At 37.2% G+C, this 14,902-nt stretch overlaps 1 protein-coding gene across 3 annotated transcripts in view; it reads left to right on the plus strand.

Annotated features, from left to right (window-relative positions):
* Window positions 1-9,210: 9,210 nt before the first annotated feature.
* The window catches only part of KAT6B (lysine acetyltransferase 6B), a 170,340-nt gene continuing 164,648 nt past the window's right edge, over window positions 9,211-14,902 (plus strand). For 2 of the 3 annotated variants that reach the window (XM_044916079.1, XM_044916080.1), the window contains exon 1: window positions 12,692-13,306. In XM_044916079.1, the coding sequence (XP_044772014.1) occupies window positions 13,224-13,306 (83 nt within the window). In that variant the 5' untranslated portion in view covers window positions 12,692-13,223. Of the gene's footprint in view, window positions 9,281-12,427; window positions 13,307-14,902 lie in introns of those variants that run through there. The other variant, XM_044916078.1, reaches the window with a different exon arrangement.

Genomic DNA, 14,902 nt, shown 5'->3' on the forward strand with positions numbered 1-14,902 from the left:
GGGCCAGTGAATGTCTAGAAAGACTGGGGGGGTGGGTGCGAGAGGAAACGGGAGGTGTGCAAGCAGGTGCAAAGTGAGGGTAGGGAGAGGTGCAACATTGGAGATGTGGAAGGGGAACTGAGGGGTATGTGAGGGTAGGTGAAATGATGCAGAAAGGTGGGATTGCAGTTATCTGGGACAGTAAGAATAGGTTTGGGTGTGGTGGATATGGAGTGGTATTGAGAGCAGTGCAGAGTAGATATTGGATTGGGGGAAGTATTGGGGGAATGTGAGGAGCAAGTACAGTTGCTGTGGTGGGAAGCAGGTATCTGTGTAAACTGGCATTGGAATTATAAAGGAAGTCTGGGGTCTATGAAACATTAAAAAAACATGGAAGAATGACATGGATATGCTTGGGAGATTCTTGAATGATGATAAGACAGCAGAGCAGAACTTGCATAATATCTGTAGCAGAAGATCTTACAGGGATTGAGAAAAGGTGGCGGGTGTGGAAAAAAAAAATGGGTGGGGCTGGGCAGTGGGTCTGGGTGATTTGGTTGACTGCACCAGGAGTGGGGATAGGGCAAAGAAAGGTGTTACTTTGGAAGACCAGGTTGTTGACAGGCTGGATTTCTTGGGTGAAACTTGAGGTGGAGTCTGAAGGTCTGGTGTCTGGTCAGGGTGTCTGTCTCGGGGAAGCTCCAGTATTACCTTGGGAAAGGACATAGTGTCTTTTTGAATTTGTAAGTACTTTGGTATGGGTAGAGTGCAGGAAGTTGTGGGAGACAAGGGGCAAAGGAAGAGGAGGGGCTAGATTACAAATGGTTTCCTGTGCCCCATGAAGGAGTTTAAACCATGCAATTGGGAGAAGGTATTGGGATGTGATAAACAGAGTATTGGACAGAGGTTGTGAGACAATAGTGATAAAGAATTACAGATGTGGAAAATAAGAAAAGAGAACCAATGAACCTAGTATCAAGTATGTTCGGGGTGGTGGTAGGAAGAAATTCAAGGTAGAGTATATAAAGACTCCTCTGTATATGGACAGGAGATGAAAGTAGCACATGGGAATTAATTATGTTGGGATAGTGTTCTGTGGTGCTCCAAAAAAGTTATTACTATTTTGGTATAATTGTGAGTGAAGTACATTCTTCTGTCTTACTTGTGTATCTTAGATTTTCAGTGATAGCCCTGAAATAAAACACTCCATTCATTCCATTCTTACCCATAAATTCTGCACATATGTATCAAAATGAATTGGGGCAATCTTCTTATGTTTTTAAGAAGAATAGGAAAATAGTGCATTGTTTCAGTACAGGATAGATTTTTACCTGAGAACCTCTACTTAGGGTTGAAGGTTGGGGAGGTGAAATGATGACTTAAAAAAAAGAGAGAGAGAAGATAGAGGAAGGTGGTAACATTAAAGGAGGAATTTAGGGGAATGACTGGTTGGGGGTGATAACATGATCAGTAGAAGTTTTACCTACCAACCATACCTGGGCCTCTGAGTAGAGTGGGTGTTCCGTCATTGCCGTTATGCCAAATGTTATCTCATGCGCTTCTTGTGAAGATAAGATTGAAACTGTCACATGTAAGGCATAATGTGAATGAAAGGTAAAATAGGGTGAGTGTGGAAAGGTAGCTGAGGAATTTAATAAGTAATTTTAATGTACTTCAAAAAACTTCATGGATTTTTACTTACTGGTTAACCAACTGGTCTGGCTTTATTAAATGCCAGGATTCCTAACCAGGTGACTTTTCAGTCTCTTAGCTCGTTTTCTACAAAATACCTTCAGTTTTCCACATGCGTATACTTGCTTGTATTTGTATAAAGTAGGCAGAAAGAAAATTGTTTTATGAAAGTTAGGGATGTGTGAGCTATAGTGATCAGTCTTTGCTTGCAGAATGGTAATATTGCATGGATGGGAGAAGTGTGATGAAGGGATATTTTTCTTCCCTTAAAATGTTTTAATTTGCATTTCCAAAGCACCTTTAATAAAGCACCTTTTTGTAAGACTCACAGTCTTGCACAAAAAAATTTTTTTTAAACATCCATTCTACTGTTGGATATTTGAGTTGTTTCCAGTTTGGGGAAATTGTGAAAAGAGCTGCTATGAGTGTTCCTGTACTCGTCATCTGGTTACACAAATGCATATGTTTCTCTAAGGTGTACACCTAGGAATGGAATTGCTAGTTCATGGGCAGGGTGACCATTTATGCTAGCTTAGTTGTCACAGTGTAATTATTAATAGAATATCTTTAATTCTCAAAAGTGTCTGGATGATTTGTATGGTCGCTCTAGTCATGAGGTATGCTTGTCTTCAACTTGACTAGGTACTAGTCAAACTGTTTTCCAAAGTGTTGTACCAGACCACACTTCCTTCTGTGATATATGAGAATTCCCATTGCTTCTTGTCCTCTTCAAATCTCAGATTTGCTAGCTTTTCAAATTAGCCAATCTGGTAAACTTTGCATTTAACTGGTTAGTAACCAGGTTGAATAGCTTTTCATATATTTATTGGCTATTTGAATTTCCTCATTTGTAAAATTCCTGTTCAAGTCTGCCCCTTATTTGTTTTTTTAAATTGGCCTTGTGTCTTTTATTGGTATTTCTCGAAGTTCTTTATTTACTCTAGATACAGATCCTTTGTCATGTGTCTGTGTTGCAAATGCCTACTTCCATTCTGTGGCTTGCTTTTTCACTTACTTTATGGTGTCTTTTAATGAACAGAAGTTCTTAATTTTAATGGAGTCAAATTTATTGGTCTTTTCTTTATGGTTAGTGCTTTTTGTGTCTTGTTTTAAGACTCTTTTCCTATCCTCAGGTCAAGAAGATATTCTCCTGTGCGGTATTATCTTCTAAAAGCTTTATTGACCTTAAAAGATGTATGATTATGAGTAAAATACACTGTTCTTGACCCTATCCTTGCCATTACAAATCTATTTTTGCTTTTGTTCACTTTCTTCTGTGTGCTGTCTTGAATTTTTACTTGTCTGCAACTATAGCTAAGGGCCAGGTGCTGACTTCCCCTGTCTCTTAGGAGAAAATGGTCATATAGACAGAAGTTCAACCAGATTAGATTTTACAGGTCTCCAGCTGACTGTATTGCCCTTTTTCCTTTTATGAGCTAGCATTTTATTGTGTTCCTGCTATGTGTCTGCCACCATCCTTGGTTCTTTCATATTTGTTATCTCAATTATTCCTCTTAACAGTTCTGCCAAACAGGGATGTATAATCTATTTCACAGAGGACAAAACTGAGACTTAAGATTGATTAACATGTCCAGTATCCCACAACTTAGGTAGCTGGCAAAGTGGGGACTTGATCCCTGAACTCTTCTAGGTATGTCCCATCACAGCACACCTCCTTGTTGAATAATATTCCAGACCCCTATTTGATAATATCCAAAACCAATGAGAGTAACTTTCTTATAATGTAACATGTCCTCATTAAAGCACACAGGGGTGCCCGGTGGCTCAGTCGGTTAAGCGTCTGACTTCTGCTCAGGTCATGATCTCAGGGTCTTGGGATCGAGCCTCAGAGCCACTGAGGCTCCTTGGAGAGTCTGCTTCTCCCTCTGACCTCCCCCCTACCACTGTTCGTGGTCTGTCTCACATAAGATCTTTAAAAAAATAAATAAATAAAGCACACATAGAGATAGTTACTTTGAAACTCAATAAAACTATTGACCTCTCTGTGTATATTAAAGTAAGTAGAGTAGTTAGTGGGCCTTAGGGCGTCTTGGGATAGGTGATAGAGGTCTTATAAACCCTTGAAATTGTATGCAAATGACTATATGTACATGTGTTCATTTTTAAAAATAGATCTGTAGTTTTCTTGAGGTTCTCAGAGGGGAACCCTAATTGGTTTTCAGGCTATACAAGATATCTTGTTTGAAGACATTTTTAATAAAGCTAATGCAGAATTCTTATGATCTGTATTTTCAAAATAATCAGATTTTTTTTCTCAATACGTTGTTCTCAGTCTTTGTCATTAAACCTGGTTAAAGCTAATTTATAATCAGGAAGAAGTCTAGGGTTGAATAGGAATTTTTAAATGCCAAAAAAAGACATTCTAAATTTAGTTGATTATTTCTTAAGTGAGAGTGCTTAGTTATAATAATATCATTACCAATCAGTGTATCCTGGCTCCAAAGGCCTGATGTCTTCAAATGACTTTTCATCTTGTCTCTAAAATCCTCTGTTTTACAAGGGATCATATTTCCTGTGAGGTTCCTAACAGTGTGATTAAAGTTTAGAGACTGAAACTATTGAGCACTTAAATGTAGGGATGACTATGCAAACCTAGTTCTTGGGCTTCACCAGGAGATTTGGGGCATGTCTCTACTAATTTGTGATGATGATGTTGAAACTAATCTTTGCTAGGGATTATGGAAGCCATAATAGTTTATTGATGGTTCAGTTATTGTTTGTTGAAGCAGCTTTACACAGTTATAGTTTAATGACATAACAAGGATATTGTCAACTAGGAGAGCATGACATGAAAAATTAAGCTTCCAATTAATATAATATGTATTAGTTGAAATGATAATTTTCATGGTGATTTAGCCTCTTAAAAATCCTTGGAAAACATTATTAGCTTGTGAATTGAAAACTCTCAATGTTAAGGAGTAGTGAGAAAGAATTTAGTATTATTCCCCCCAAAATGGGGAATTAAATACTCAATTCAATTAACATTTATTGAGTGCCTACTCTGGGCTTGCTGCTGAGTTAGGCTCATAAATATAAGTTGAACAAGATTGATATTGGGAGAGACGAAGTCCTGGTTGCTTTTGTTTGTTCAGTCATCCTTCCCTTCAACTTATATTGGATGGATACTATTGCCGGAGTGATTCAGACATTCAACAAATTTGTGCGTGTGTGTGGGTGCACTTCACTATGCCGTATTGTGTCACTACTCCTGCATTGGCTTCCTATTACTTCATCTGTCATGTTCACACGCCTCAGCCTGGTTTTTGTTACATCCAACTTTCTTACTTCTATTCAGCACGTAACTGGCCCAAGGCATGCACGTGGACTTGGTGTCCCTTTTTTTAGGCAGTTCATTCTTAGCTCCTGTGCCCTCTGCTAGATTCCCTTCATTCGTTCACTGATGTGTTCATCTAGCAAATAGGCACGGCACCCCTCTTCTGTTCAAGTAGTGGTCCTGGGGAATCTAGGGGCATACAAAGGTGAAATCAAACATGAATCCTGCTCTTAAGAATTTCACAGTTCTAGTAAGGGAGATGAGGTCAGGACACACATGAGCATAATACAAAGTGGAAAATGAATGCTAAAATATTAAGATAGCTAAAAGCTTCCTGTTAGACAAAGAGATGTAGGGCTTCTGAGAAGGTGTCGGTTTTTACTGGACCATGAAGGATTTGTATTTTCATTTCATTTGGGTGAAGAAACCGAGCAGTTGTCCAAGTTCTACCTTGTCTTTCAAGGTCCAGTTTACATCCCATCCACTCAAGGGGTGTTGTGCCCACTCAGCAAGGTAAAGTCACAGTGGTTTCCAGACTTTTACCCTTCTGTAGTCAGAGGAACCCTTTCTGTGAAGTGAATCTTCAGGAGAAGCCTATTATGAATGGGAGTGTTAAAATGGAGCTCCTTTGTTGGGTGCAGGGAGTTATGTAACCCTAGTGTTTAACCCACAGGGGCATCTGGAGGTGATACCTGAGGCACTTTCTCACAAGAGATCCAAGGAGTCTAATTTGGAAAGCCAGTGGAGACACAGGAAAGAGTTTAGTTTTAGCATCTAAAGTAAAATCATTCATGACTTAGTGATCTGAAGCATTGATGAGTCATGTCTCAGTTTTCTTTTTGCAAAATTGGGCAACAGTGCTACCTTATAGAGTTGTTTTAAGGTTTACTGATAATCTGTGTACATGTACTGATAATCTATGTAAAGTGCCTGACCCACAGTAGGTGTCAGAAAATGGTTGGTATTATAGTTTCGTGCTTTCTTCTTTTTTTTTCTTAATGACTTACTGAGGTGAAATTTACATAACATAAATTTAACCATTTAAAGTGAACAAATTCAGTGACATTTAGTACATTCCCAGTGTTGTGTGACCACCACCTCTATCTAGTTTCAAAACCTTTTCATCAAACTAAAATAAAATCCCTTACCTATTAAGCAGTTTCTCTTCATCTCTCCACTCCCCAGGCCCCACCAATCTATGTTCTATGTATGAATTAATCTATTTTGGATGTTTCATATAAATTGAATTATACCATATGTGACTTTTTGTGTCTGGCTTCTTTTGCAACATGTTTTTAAGGTTCGTCCACACTGTAGCATGTGTCAGTATTTCATTTCTTTTTATGACTGAATAATATTCCACTGCGTGGATATACCTCTTTTGTTAATCCATTCACCTGTTTGTTTTTAACTTTTTACTTTATTGCTTTAAAAAATTTTTATTTTACTTAAATTCAGTTAATTAACATAGTGTTATTATTAGTTTCAGTGTATTATAGTGTATTATTATTAGTATTAATATGCTAACATTAGTGTATTGTTAGTTTCAAGTAGAGTTCAGTGATTCATCAGTTGCATACAATACCCAGTATTCATTCCATTGTGTGCCCTCCTTAATGCCCATCACCCAGTTTCCATTCAACTATTGATGGACATTTGGTCTACGTCCACTTTCTGGCTATTGCGAATAGTGCTGTTATGAACGTGTGTGTGTGTGTGTGTGTACTTATTTGAGTAACTGTTTTCAGTTCATCAGGGTATATACCTAGATGTTGAATTGTGGGGTCTTATGGTAATTTCCTATTTAGCTTTTTGAAGAACCACCAGACAGTGCTTTGTTGTTTCTGAATTGCTTCTTATGCCTCTAGTACCTACCATAGGGTTGCATACAGGGAATATCTTCCTAAATTTTGTTGGTGGTTCTTTGATTAATATTTGTATCCTTTTCTTCCACTCCACATATTTGGGGCCTTGAGCATTAATTTTCAGGGAAATAGATATATCCAGGACTTGAAAGTTAACAAATGGGATGATGTTTGATGTTGTCAGATAGCAGATACTTGTTAACTGTGGACACTATTTTGAGCAAGTGTGCAAATAGCCTGTGCTGAGTAGTTATACAAGAAAAAAAGTTAAGGTCTCTTCCCTTAAGCACTGTATGTTCTGTTTCAGAAGATACTGTTAAGATTTGTGGATCCTCACTCAGTTACATAATAGGCTGTGAAAAAATCCAGGAGCATATAAAAGTGAGAAAACTAAAAATAACTGTTAGCAAGTAAAACCTGGGATGACAAAAGAGTAAACTCTATTGTTAATCTTTATTTTTTTTAACTGTTTTTGGCTCATCTGTGATATGACTCGAGTGTTCCAACATTGATTTTGAAACAACACACAGCTTTAGTGAAAGCGTTGAGGAGGTTTCACATAATATTTATAATCCAGGGTATTTTGACTCCTCTTATGCTGATGTGAATATTTCTGAATAGTGTTGATATTTATATAATACTAATGAAGCCAAAAGCTCGTGTTGGACTAAGCATTTCTCTAGATCTGTTTAGAATAGTTTGTAATGAATGATGTAAATACATCCATACAACCATATAATTTACTGATACCATTTTGTAGTTAAAAATAAAGTGATTCAAAACCTTAGAAAATAGAATAATTTAATTTGATGTCGCATGAGTCCCCAGAATTAATTTGGAATGATTCACTCTCTTTTTGATAGCCTTTTAGTCCAACTTTCATTTTATAGAAAAAAATTAAAAGAGAATAATGATTTTTAGGGTTGTACGTCTGATAGAATGTCCTATCTACATGTAAAACAAATCCTAGTGCTCTGAGAAAGAGAAGTGGTGTGGCTAATTCCAAATCAGGGGGAAAAAAGCATTTCTATTTGGCTTTTGAATGAATTAATGCATTTTTTTTCTGTAGATTTGCCTTTCTAGTTAGATACTGCTTAAACTAAAATTAAATTGGCTTTCAATCTATTCTCTTAGCATATACCAATTTACAGTGGGGCAGTGGGATGTCAGTAACAAACCCACCTAAGATTAAAAAAATTTGCAGTGGATAATATACTATGTGTTTAGTTGAGAATTGGCTACAGATAAGCGACTACTGATTTTGTTCCTCGCTTTAACACTGATTCTGGTTGTAGCATAGAGCTGCTGAGTTACATCTGCTTCTGCCTAATTAACTCTGTTGGTTGGTGTCAGATGAGAGCTAATTTTGAGATTAAATTGAGGAGTGGGGTGTGTGTGTGTCTGTGGCTGGGGGAGGGGAAAAGGAGGATCTAAGGTTGCTTGGTTGTTTTGTATAAGATCAAATGCAGTTATTCACAATGTTGTTTTAAATTTATTTTTTGCCTTTGAAGTGAAAATGATCACTATGGTCCTGAAGTGACTCTTGTGGAAACTGGTACATCCTTCTCTTAGGTGCAGTTATTGGCCATATCTTGATTATCCAGTCAGTACATAGATGCCAGGGACCTTTGGGACAAATAGTGAATGTTTCTTGGAAAGTTAGTAACTGAGCTTCAAACAGCATTTGACTTTTTTGTTTTCAGACAAAATGTTATACCTGCCCGGCTATTTGAGTAATACCAAGATTTTTTTTTCCCGTGATAAGATTCTTTCTTAGACTCTATCACAGCCTGTTTTTTTTTTGTTTTTGTTTTTGTTTTGGAGTAGGCCAGTGTGGGACTTGAACTCAAAACCTTGAGATCAAGAGTCAGACGCTTAACTGACTGAACTACCCAGGTGCCCCTATCACAACCTGGGTTTTAAAATTTGGGAAACACATCTGGTCTTAAAGCTAAGAGCAAAAATTTTTTCTTTTTTTCAAAGATTTTATTTTATTTATTTGAGAGAGAGAGTACAAGAAGGGGGTAGGGTCAAAGGGAGAAGCAGACTCCCTGCCGAGCAGGGAGCCCGATGTGGAACTCGATCCCGGAGCGGGATCATGACCTGAGCCGAAGGCAGTCGCTTAATTGGCTGAGCCACCCAGGCGCCCCCAAATTTTTTTCTTTAAGCACTGCTTTGGAGCTTCATTTCCTGTCCTGAATTCATGTTCTTAAATACCCGTAAGTGGTAGGAAAGAGTTAATATAGCACCAAAAGTAAAGTGCTAATAAGCTCATTGCAGTTGTTTGTATTGGATAGTTGTGAAGATCCATAGATGGTTCCTGAAGTTGAAGGATGTCTTTATGCCCAAATTAACATTTACTTTTTTTTCCTTTGGCAGATTTGCTTGAAGATTTGGACAATCTTCTTTTTTGTCATGGACTGTTAATACATTTGGAGTTCCAGTTCTGGTATTTTCCCTTATTTTATTACATTTTAAGATACAAAATGTCAGTCTTAAAGAAATGTGTTGTTAATGGATATGAATGATTCTGTTGATTGTAAAGATTGTGGTAATAGCTTGTAATGAAAGTATATTTTGAGTATTTATTAGTTTTTGTTTTAAGGTATGTTCATTTACTTGTGTAACCAAAATGCCTGAGACCACCTTTGCAATATTATATACTTTTCTGTGACCTCTTCTCCTGCTTCCTGTAGTTGTATTTTGTACAATCAAATTAAACTAGTTGATTCATCCTGGGTAAATGATGAAAGATGAAAACATTATTTGGACATAGTGAAATGTCTTCTAATGAAATTTGCCCCAAACTGTTTTACTTTGAAAAGATGTGTCCTATTCTAAACTTAATAACACAGTGATTCCCATGTTCTATCTCGAAAGTAGTTGCATTATGAAAGCCAGTGATTTCATTCCTAAACACACCATATTCCAAGTCTAACATTTTTTTTCAGTGATTTATATAATGACACAAAGGGGAGTGCTTATTAGATTTGTAGATGACATAGATGACAGAATCGAGATTCAAAATGATCTAACAGGTTGGAAGATAGACTCAAACCACCAACAAAATGAACTTGAACTGTAATAAATTTTAAATCCCAGCATTTATATTTGCACAAGGAAGGGAATGGAAAGTCTCAGCTTGACAGCATTTTTGAAGATCTGGGATTTTTAGTTGGACTGCATGGATAGCATGAGTCAGTTGTGTGGCAAGGCTGTTAAGAAAGTTCATGTAACCTTGGATTACATTTATACTTGGATAATGCCTGGACTGCCAGATTTTAAGATGGGCATTAGCCAAACTAGTGAGCAACCAAAAGAAGGAAGTGCTTGGAAACCATGTGATGTGGAAGTGTTAAGGAACTGGAATATGAGTGGTCTAAAGTAGGGCGGGAGGTAGAGTGGAGTTCAATTTTAGTGGTTTTCAAAAGATTCTTGTTTTCAAATACTTGAAGGCCTGTCATATTAAAGAATTAGTAAGAATTCCTTGGGATTGTTTTAGGGAAACCAAGACTAAAGGGTAGAAGTTATGGGAAGACAGATTTTGGCTCTTGTGAGCAAAGAATATATTAGAGTTAGAGCTGTCCAACAGTGGAGTGAACTGCCTCAAAAAGTGATAAATTCTCTGTCACTGGAAGTATTTTAAGACTTGATGGCCCATCTCTTGGGGTTATTGAACAAGGGATCTTTTACTGGATAACTAGAGATTAGATGGGATGACCTCTCCAGTCCCTTTAGCCCCAAGTTTCTGAATCCGAGGGGAAAAAAATGGAGTGAACCTACGGTTTACTGACTGCGAAGAGGACAGTTCTTTTTAAATTGCCTCTTTCAAGCTGACTGAGCAAGTATAGTTCAATGGCCCAGTTTTTCAGCAACAGAGCAAATGTTATGTTTTTCATTATATCTGGCTAAAGTTTTGAGGAAAGATGTTATTCCCTTGTAGGTACAATAAATAAATAACCAGAAATAAATTTAATTTTTTTATGAGGTATTTTTCAAAGTGACAGACATTGCATTAATGGGAAGTGATGATAGCTACTGTATGTTGACTATTAGATATCATATTCACGTAATTCTCTTTTAACACTCCTGTGAGGGTTATACTGTTATTTCCCCACGGGTAAGGTGACTGAAACTTAACTCATTTACCCAGGGTGTCTCTGCTAGATGTTGGTAGAGCTAGTTTTCATACCATTAGTCTGATTTCAGAGGCAGGTGTGGCTCAGGTGAGGATAGCACTGGACTTGGATTTTTTAGAATAATGGCATTTGAGCCTTAAGTTTACAATAGACTGTTACTTTGAGTGAGTTCCATCTTCCCCTGAACCTCAGTTTACCCATAGAGTTGTCTTGCAGATTAAATGACAAATTACATGTGGGCCTACTCTGTAAACTTGAAACTATAAAAAGAGTTCAGATGTGGATATTATCAGTGGAAGGCAAGATTAGAGCCCAGATCTGACCAAACTCCCGGGCCAGGGCACTTTCTCCTAGTGTTCTTTGCAGGTACACTCAATAGAGACTAGAGATGTAGGGTGGTTTTGGTGTACACCAGGAGGCTTTCAGAGAGCAGTACAACTGTTTACCTGGAATCGGATTTGTATGAACCTTCCTTGTATTGAGCAGGTATTAAGATACCTAGAATGGTATATTATTTAAAAGGTGAAGTGTTATATTACCATATTAGTTTCAGTTTTCTAACCTGTGGATTAGAGAGTGTCACAGACCTTTTGCAAAGGGATGGGAGGATATGATTCTGTAGAAGTGGCTAGTTGGGAAATTTTCTTACGTGTGAGACTTGGGAAATACAATATCTAGCTGAAATAGAAGAATCAGGATTATTGCCTTCTTTTTTTTTTTTTTCAAGTTTAAGATTTCTTGAAGTAAAGTTAATGTACAGTTGACCCTTGAACAACATGGGTTTGAACTGCGTGGGTCCACTTACACGTGGTTTTTTGTTTTGTTTTGTTTTGTTTGATAAATACAGTGCTGTAAATATATTTTCTTAATAACATTTTCTTTTCTCAAGCTTTATTGTAAAAATACAGTATAAAATACATATAACATACAAAACGTGTTAATCAACTGTTTATGTTGTATAAGGCTTCCAGTTAACAGTAGGCTATATGTAGTTAAGTTTTTGGGGAGTCAGAAGTTATACATAGATTTTTGACAATTCCCTGCATTGTTCAAGGGTCACTTTTACGTTCCTCAGAGTTTTTGTGTCATAGAATTTTTCTTTGCTTTTATGTTTATGATTGTTTTTATGTTTATGATAGATATATATCTTGAACCATTCATGTAATTGTATTAATTTCAATAGGGGTTAATCCACTAAGTAAGTAACTTAGGTATGATCTTTTAAATACCCTATAAATGACTTCATATAAATAACAAGTGAAAATCCTAAAAAAATTTCCTTCTCAGACTATGACCCAGTTTCTGGTTAGGAAATTTAGTCACTGTGGCTTTGTTACATAATACCTGCCTGTCATTACTTCTGTGGTCCTTTTGCATCTGAAAAATAATACTAAAGAGCCTTTTATTTTTAGAAGTTCCATTATTAAGAGCCTTTTCCCCCCTTTTTATCCTTTAAGGTCTTGATTTCCTTGTTAAAGATGTTCTTCGCCCGAATGCAGTCTTTCCTGTTGGTCAAATAAGACAACTATCAACATTTCCAGTGTGTCCTGTTTTTAATCTCTTAAGGATGGATGTTTGTGAGGTTTTGCTTAATAAGGTCTGGAATATTCTGCCCGTTTGTTGAGTTGTAAATGACTTTTAAATGTTCAAGTTCTGTTAAATACAAGGAGAACCTCTATGGGTAACTTTGGTATTGAAGAAGTCATTTGTCAACCATGGTAAAACTTGCAAACCCACTTTACACAGAGTGGATTCTTGAAGCTATACAGAAAATAAAAAAGCAAAAGCAAAGGCCCTCTGAAGAGAGAATCTGCCATGCAGTCAGCACTTCCCATGGGTTGGATAAGAAGACAGTCTCGGAGCAGCTGGAGCTCAGTGTTCAGGATGGCTCAGTTCTCAAAGTCACCAACAAAGGCCTTGCCTCCTATAAGGACCCAGACAACCCTGGGCGCTTTTCATCAGTTAAACCAGGCACTTTTCCCAAGTCAACCAAGGGGTCTAGGGGATCATGTAATGATCTCCGCAATGTGGATTGGAATAAACTTTTAAGGAGAGCAATTGAAGGACTCGAGGAGCCAAATGGCTCCTCCCTGAAGAACATTGAGAAGTATCTCAGAAGTCAAAGTGATCTCACAGGCACCACCAACAACCCAGCCTTTCAGCAGCGGCTGCGACTAGGGGCTAAACGCGCAGTGAACAACGGGAGGTTACTGAAAGATGGACCGCAGTACAGGGTCAATTATGGAAGCTTAGATGGCAAAGGGGCTCCCAAATATCCCAGTGCTTTCCCATCCTCGCTACCACCTGTCAGCCTTCTACCCCATGAGAAAGACCAGGTAAGTGAAGAGAAGGTTAATACGTTCTAAATATTGCCCATCTGACTTGCACAGTTTCAGTTAAATTGTATATGGACAAAAGTCCCGAGGGAAGTTGAATAAAATCAACTGTTTCCTTAAGCGCAGGCTTTCATATTTTAAAATGTATACATTGTTTATAATGTAAATTGTTCTATACTGTTTTACTCTGTATTGAGGGCTTCCTCGCTAGTCAATTAAGAATTTAATGTGATGATTATGTGATTTGTTTTTTAAACTAATTGGTTGAATACTTGAAGGGACCTGGGTAGAGAACTTTAATCCTCCTTCATTAAGGCAGGACCATATATATTTCAAAAATCTAAGAAAGGCCATCGTGTATTTTTCTCTCTCAAAATTTTAAAATTATTTATAATTTATTTTTTTCTGCTTTATTGAGGTATAATAATTATTATCAGAGAAGACGTCTATAGACTAGTTATGTTAATACTGATAACCTGTGCATTCCTGGTATTGTTTTAATATGTGACCCAAATCCTGCCTATTTAAAGTCATTTATTACTGTCCACTTCTCAGTGGGTGAAAGTGAATGTTTGTTTTGTCTCATACCATATCTTTTCTTACAGTCTTTCGTTTCTTTGGGTCTTATGTTATTTCTGTAGTATATATATATATGTATATATATATATATACAGATTTCTCTTTAAGTGATGGCTACAATTTTAAGTGTTGGAGTAGGATTTTTGTTTCTCATTTCAAAGCTACTGAGGTTACCTCCCAAACTAAAACCAAAGTAGAGCAAGAGCAAATTGTTTATATTTGGGCCTTTCATTGTTGTTAGAAAGGATGGTTGTATGTGTTGACTACATTTCTAGAAGTGATGGAAACACAAGTGTTAAGAAAAGTTGTGTAGCTGATGGCTTGTTTTTCCTCTTTGGATACTGCCAGCTCTTGAGATGGACTCTGCTTCCCTCAGTGGTTTAAGCTGATAGAAGCCTAGCTCCAGAAACTGGGTAGGACCAGGTGATTTGCCTTCCACAGACTAATCTAAACCCTAGCATTTATTTCTTAATTGTATTTTTATTTTATTAGTTTTCCTCAGATTTATTTATCTTCTGGTGGCATTTGTGTTTGTGTAACCAACCCTCAATTCTTTGTGAGAAAATGTGGGCATAAAGAAAGAAGTAAACCTACAAAAAATTTTTTTAATAACATTTGTTTCAAAAAAATGTATTGAGTGACTCAAATCCTAATTCCTGTGTCTGACAGCCACATTAAGCACTTCTGTTTCTCATTAAATATTTTTATAAAAGCGTATACACTATGGGGAAATTCCTTAAGGGGATGTAGGCCATTTCTTTTTTTTTTTTTTTTAAGATTTTATTTATTTATCTGACAGAGAGAGACACAGCGAGAGCAGGAACACAAGCAGGGGGAGTGGGAGAGGGAGAAGCAGGCTTTCCGCGGAGCAGGGAGCCCGAAGTGGGGCTCGATCCCAGGACGCTGGGATCATGACGTGAGCCGAAGGCAGACGCTTAACGACTGAGCCACCCAGGCGCCCCTGTAGAGCCATTTCTTTTTTTTTTTTTTTTTTTTTTTTTTTTTTTTTTTTTTTTT

The sequence above is a fragment of the Neomonachus schauinslandi genome, chromosome 6, assembly GCF_002201575.2.
Source record: "Neomonachus schauinslandi chromosome 6, ASM220157v2, whole genome shotgun sequence".
Lineage (NCBI taxonomy): Eukaryota > Metazoa > Chordata > Mammalia > Carnivora > Phocidae > Neomonachus > Neomonachus schauinslandi.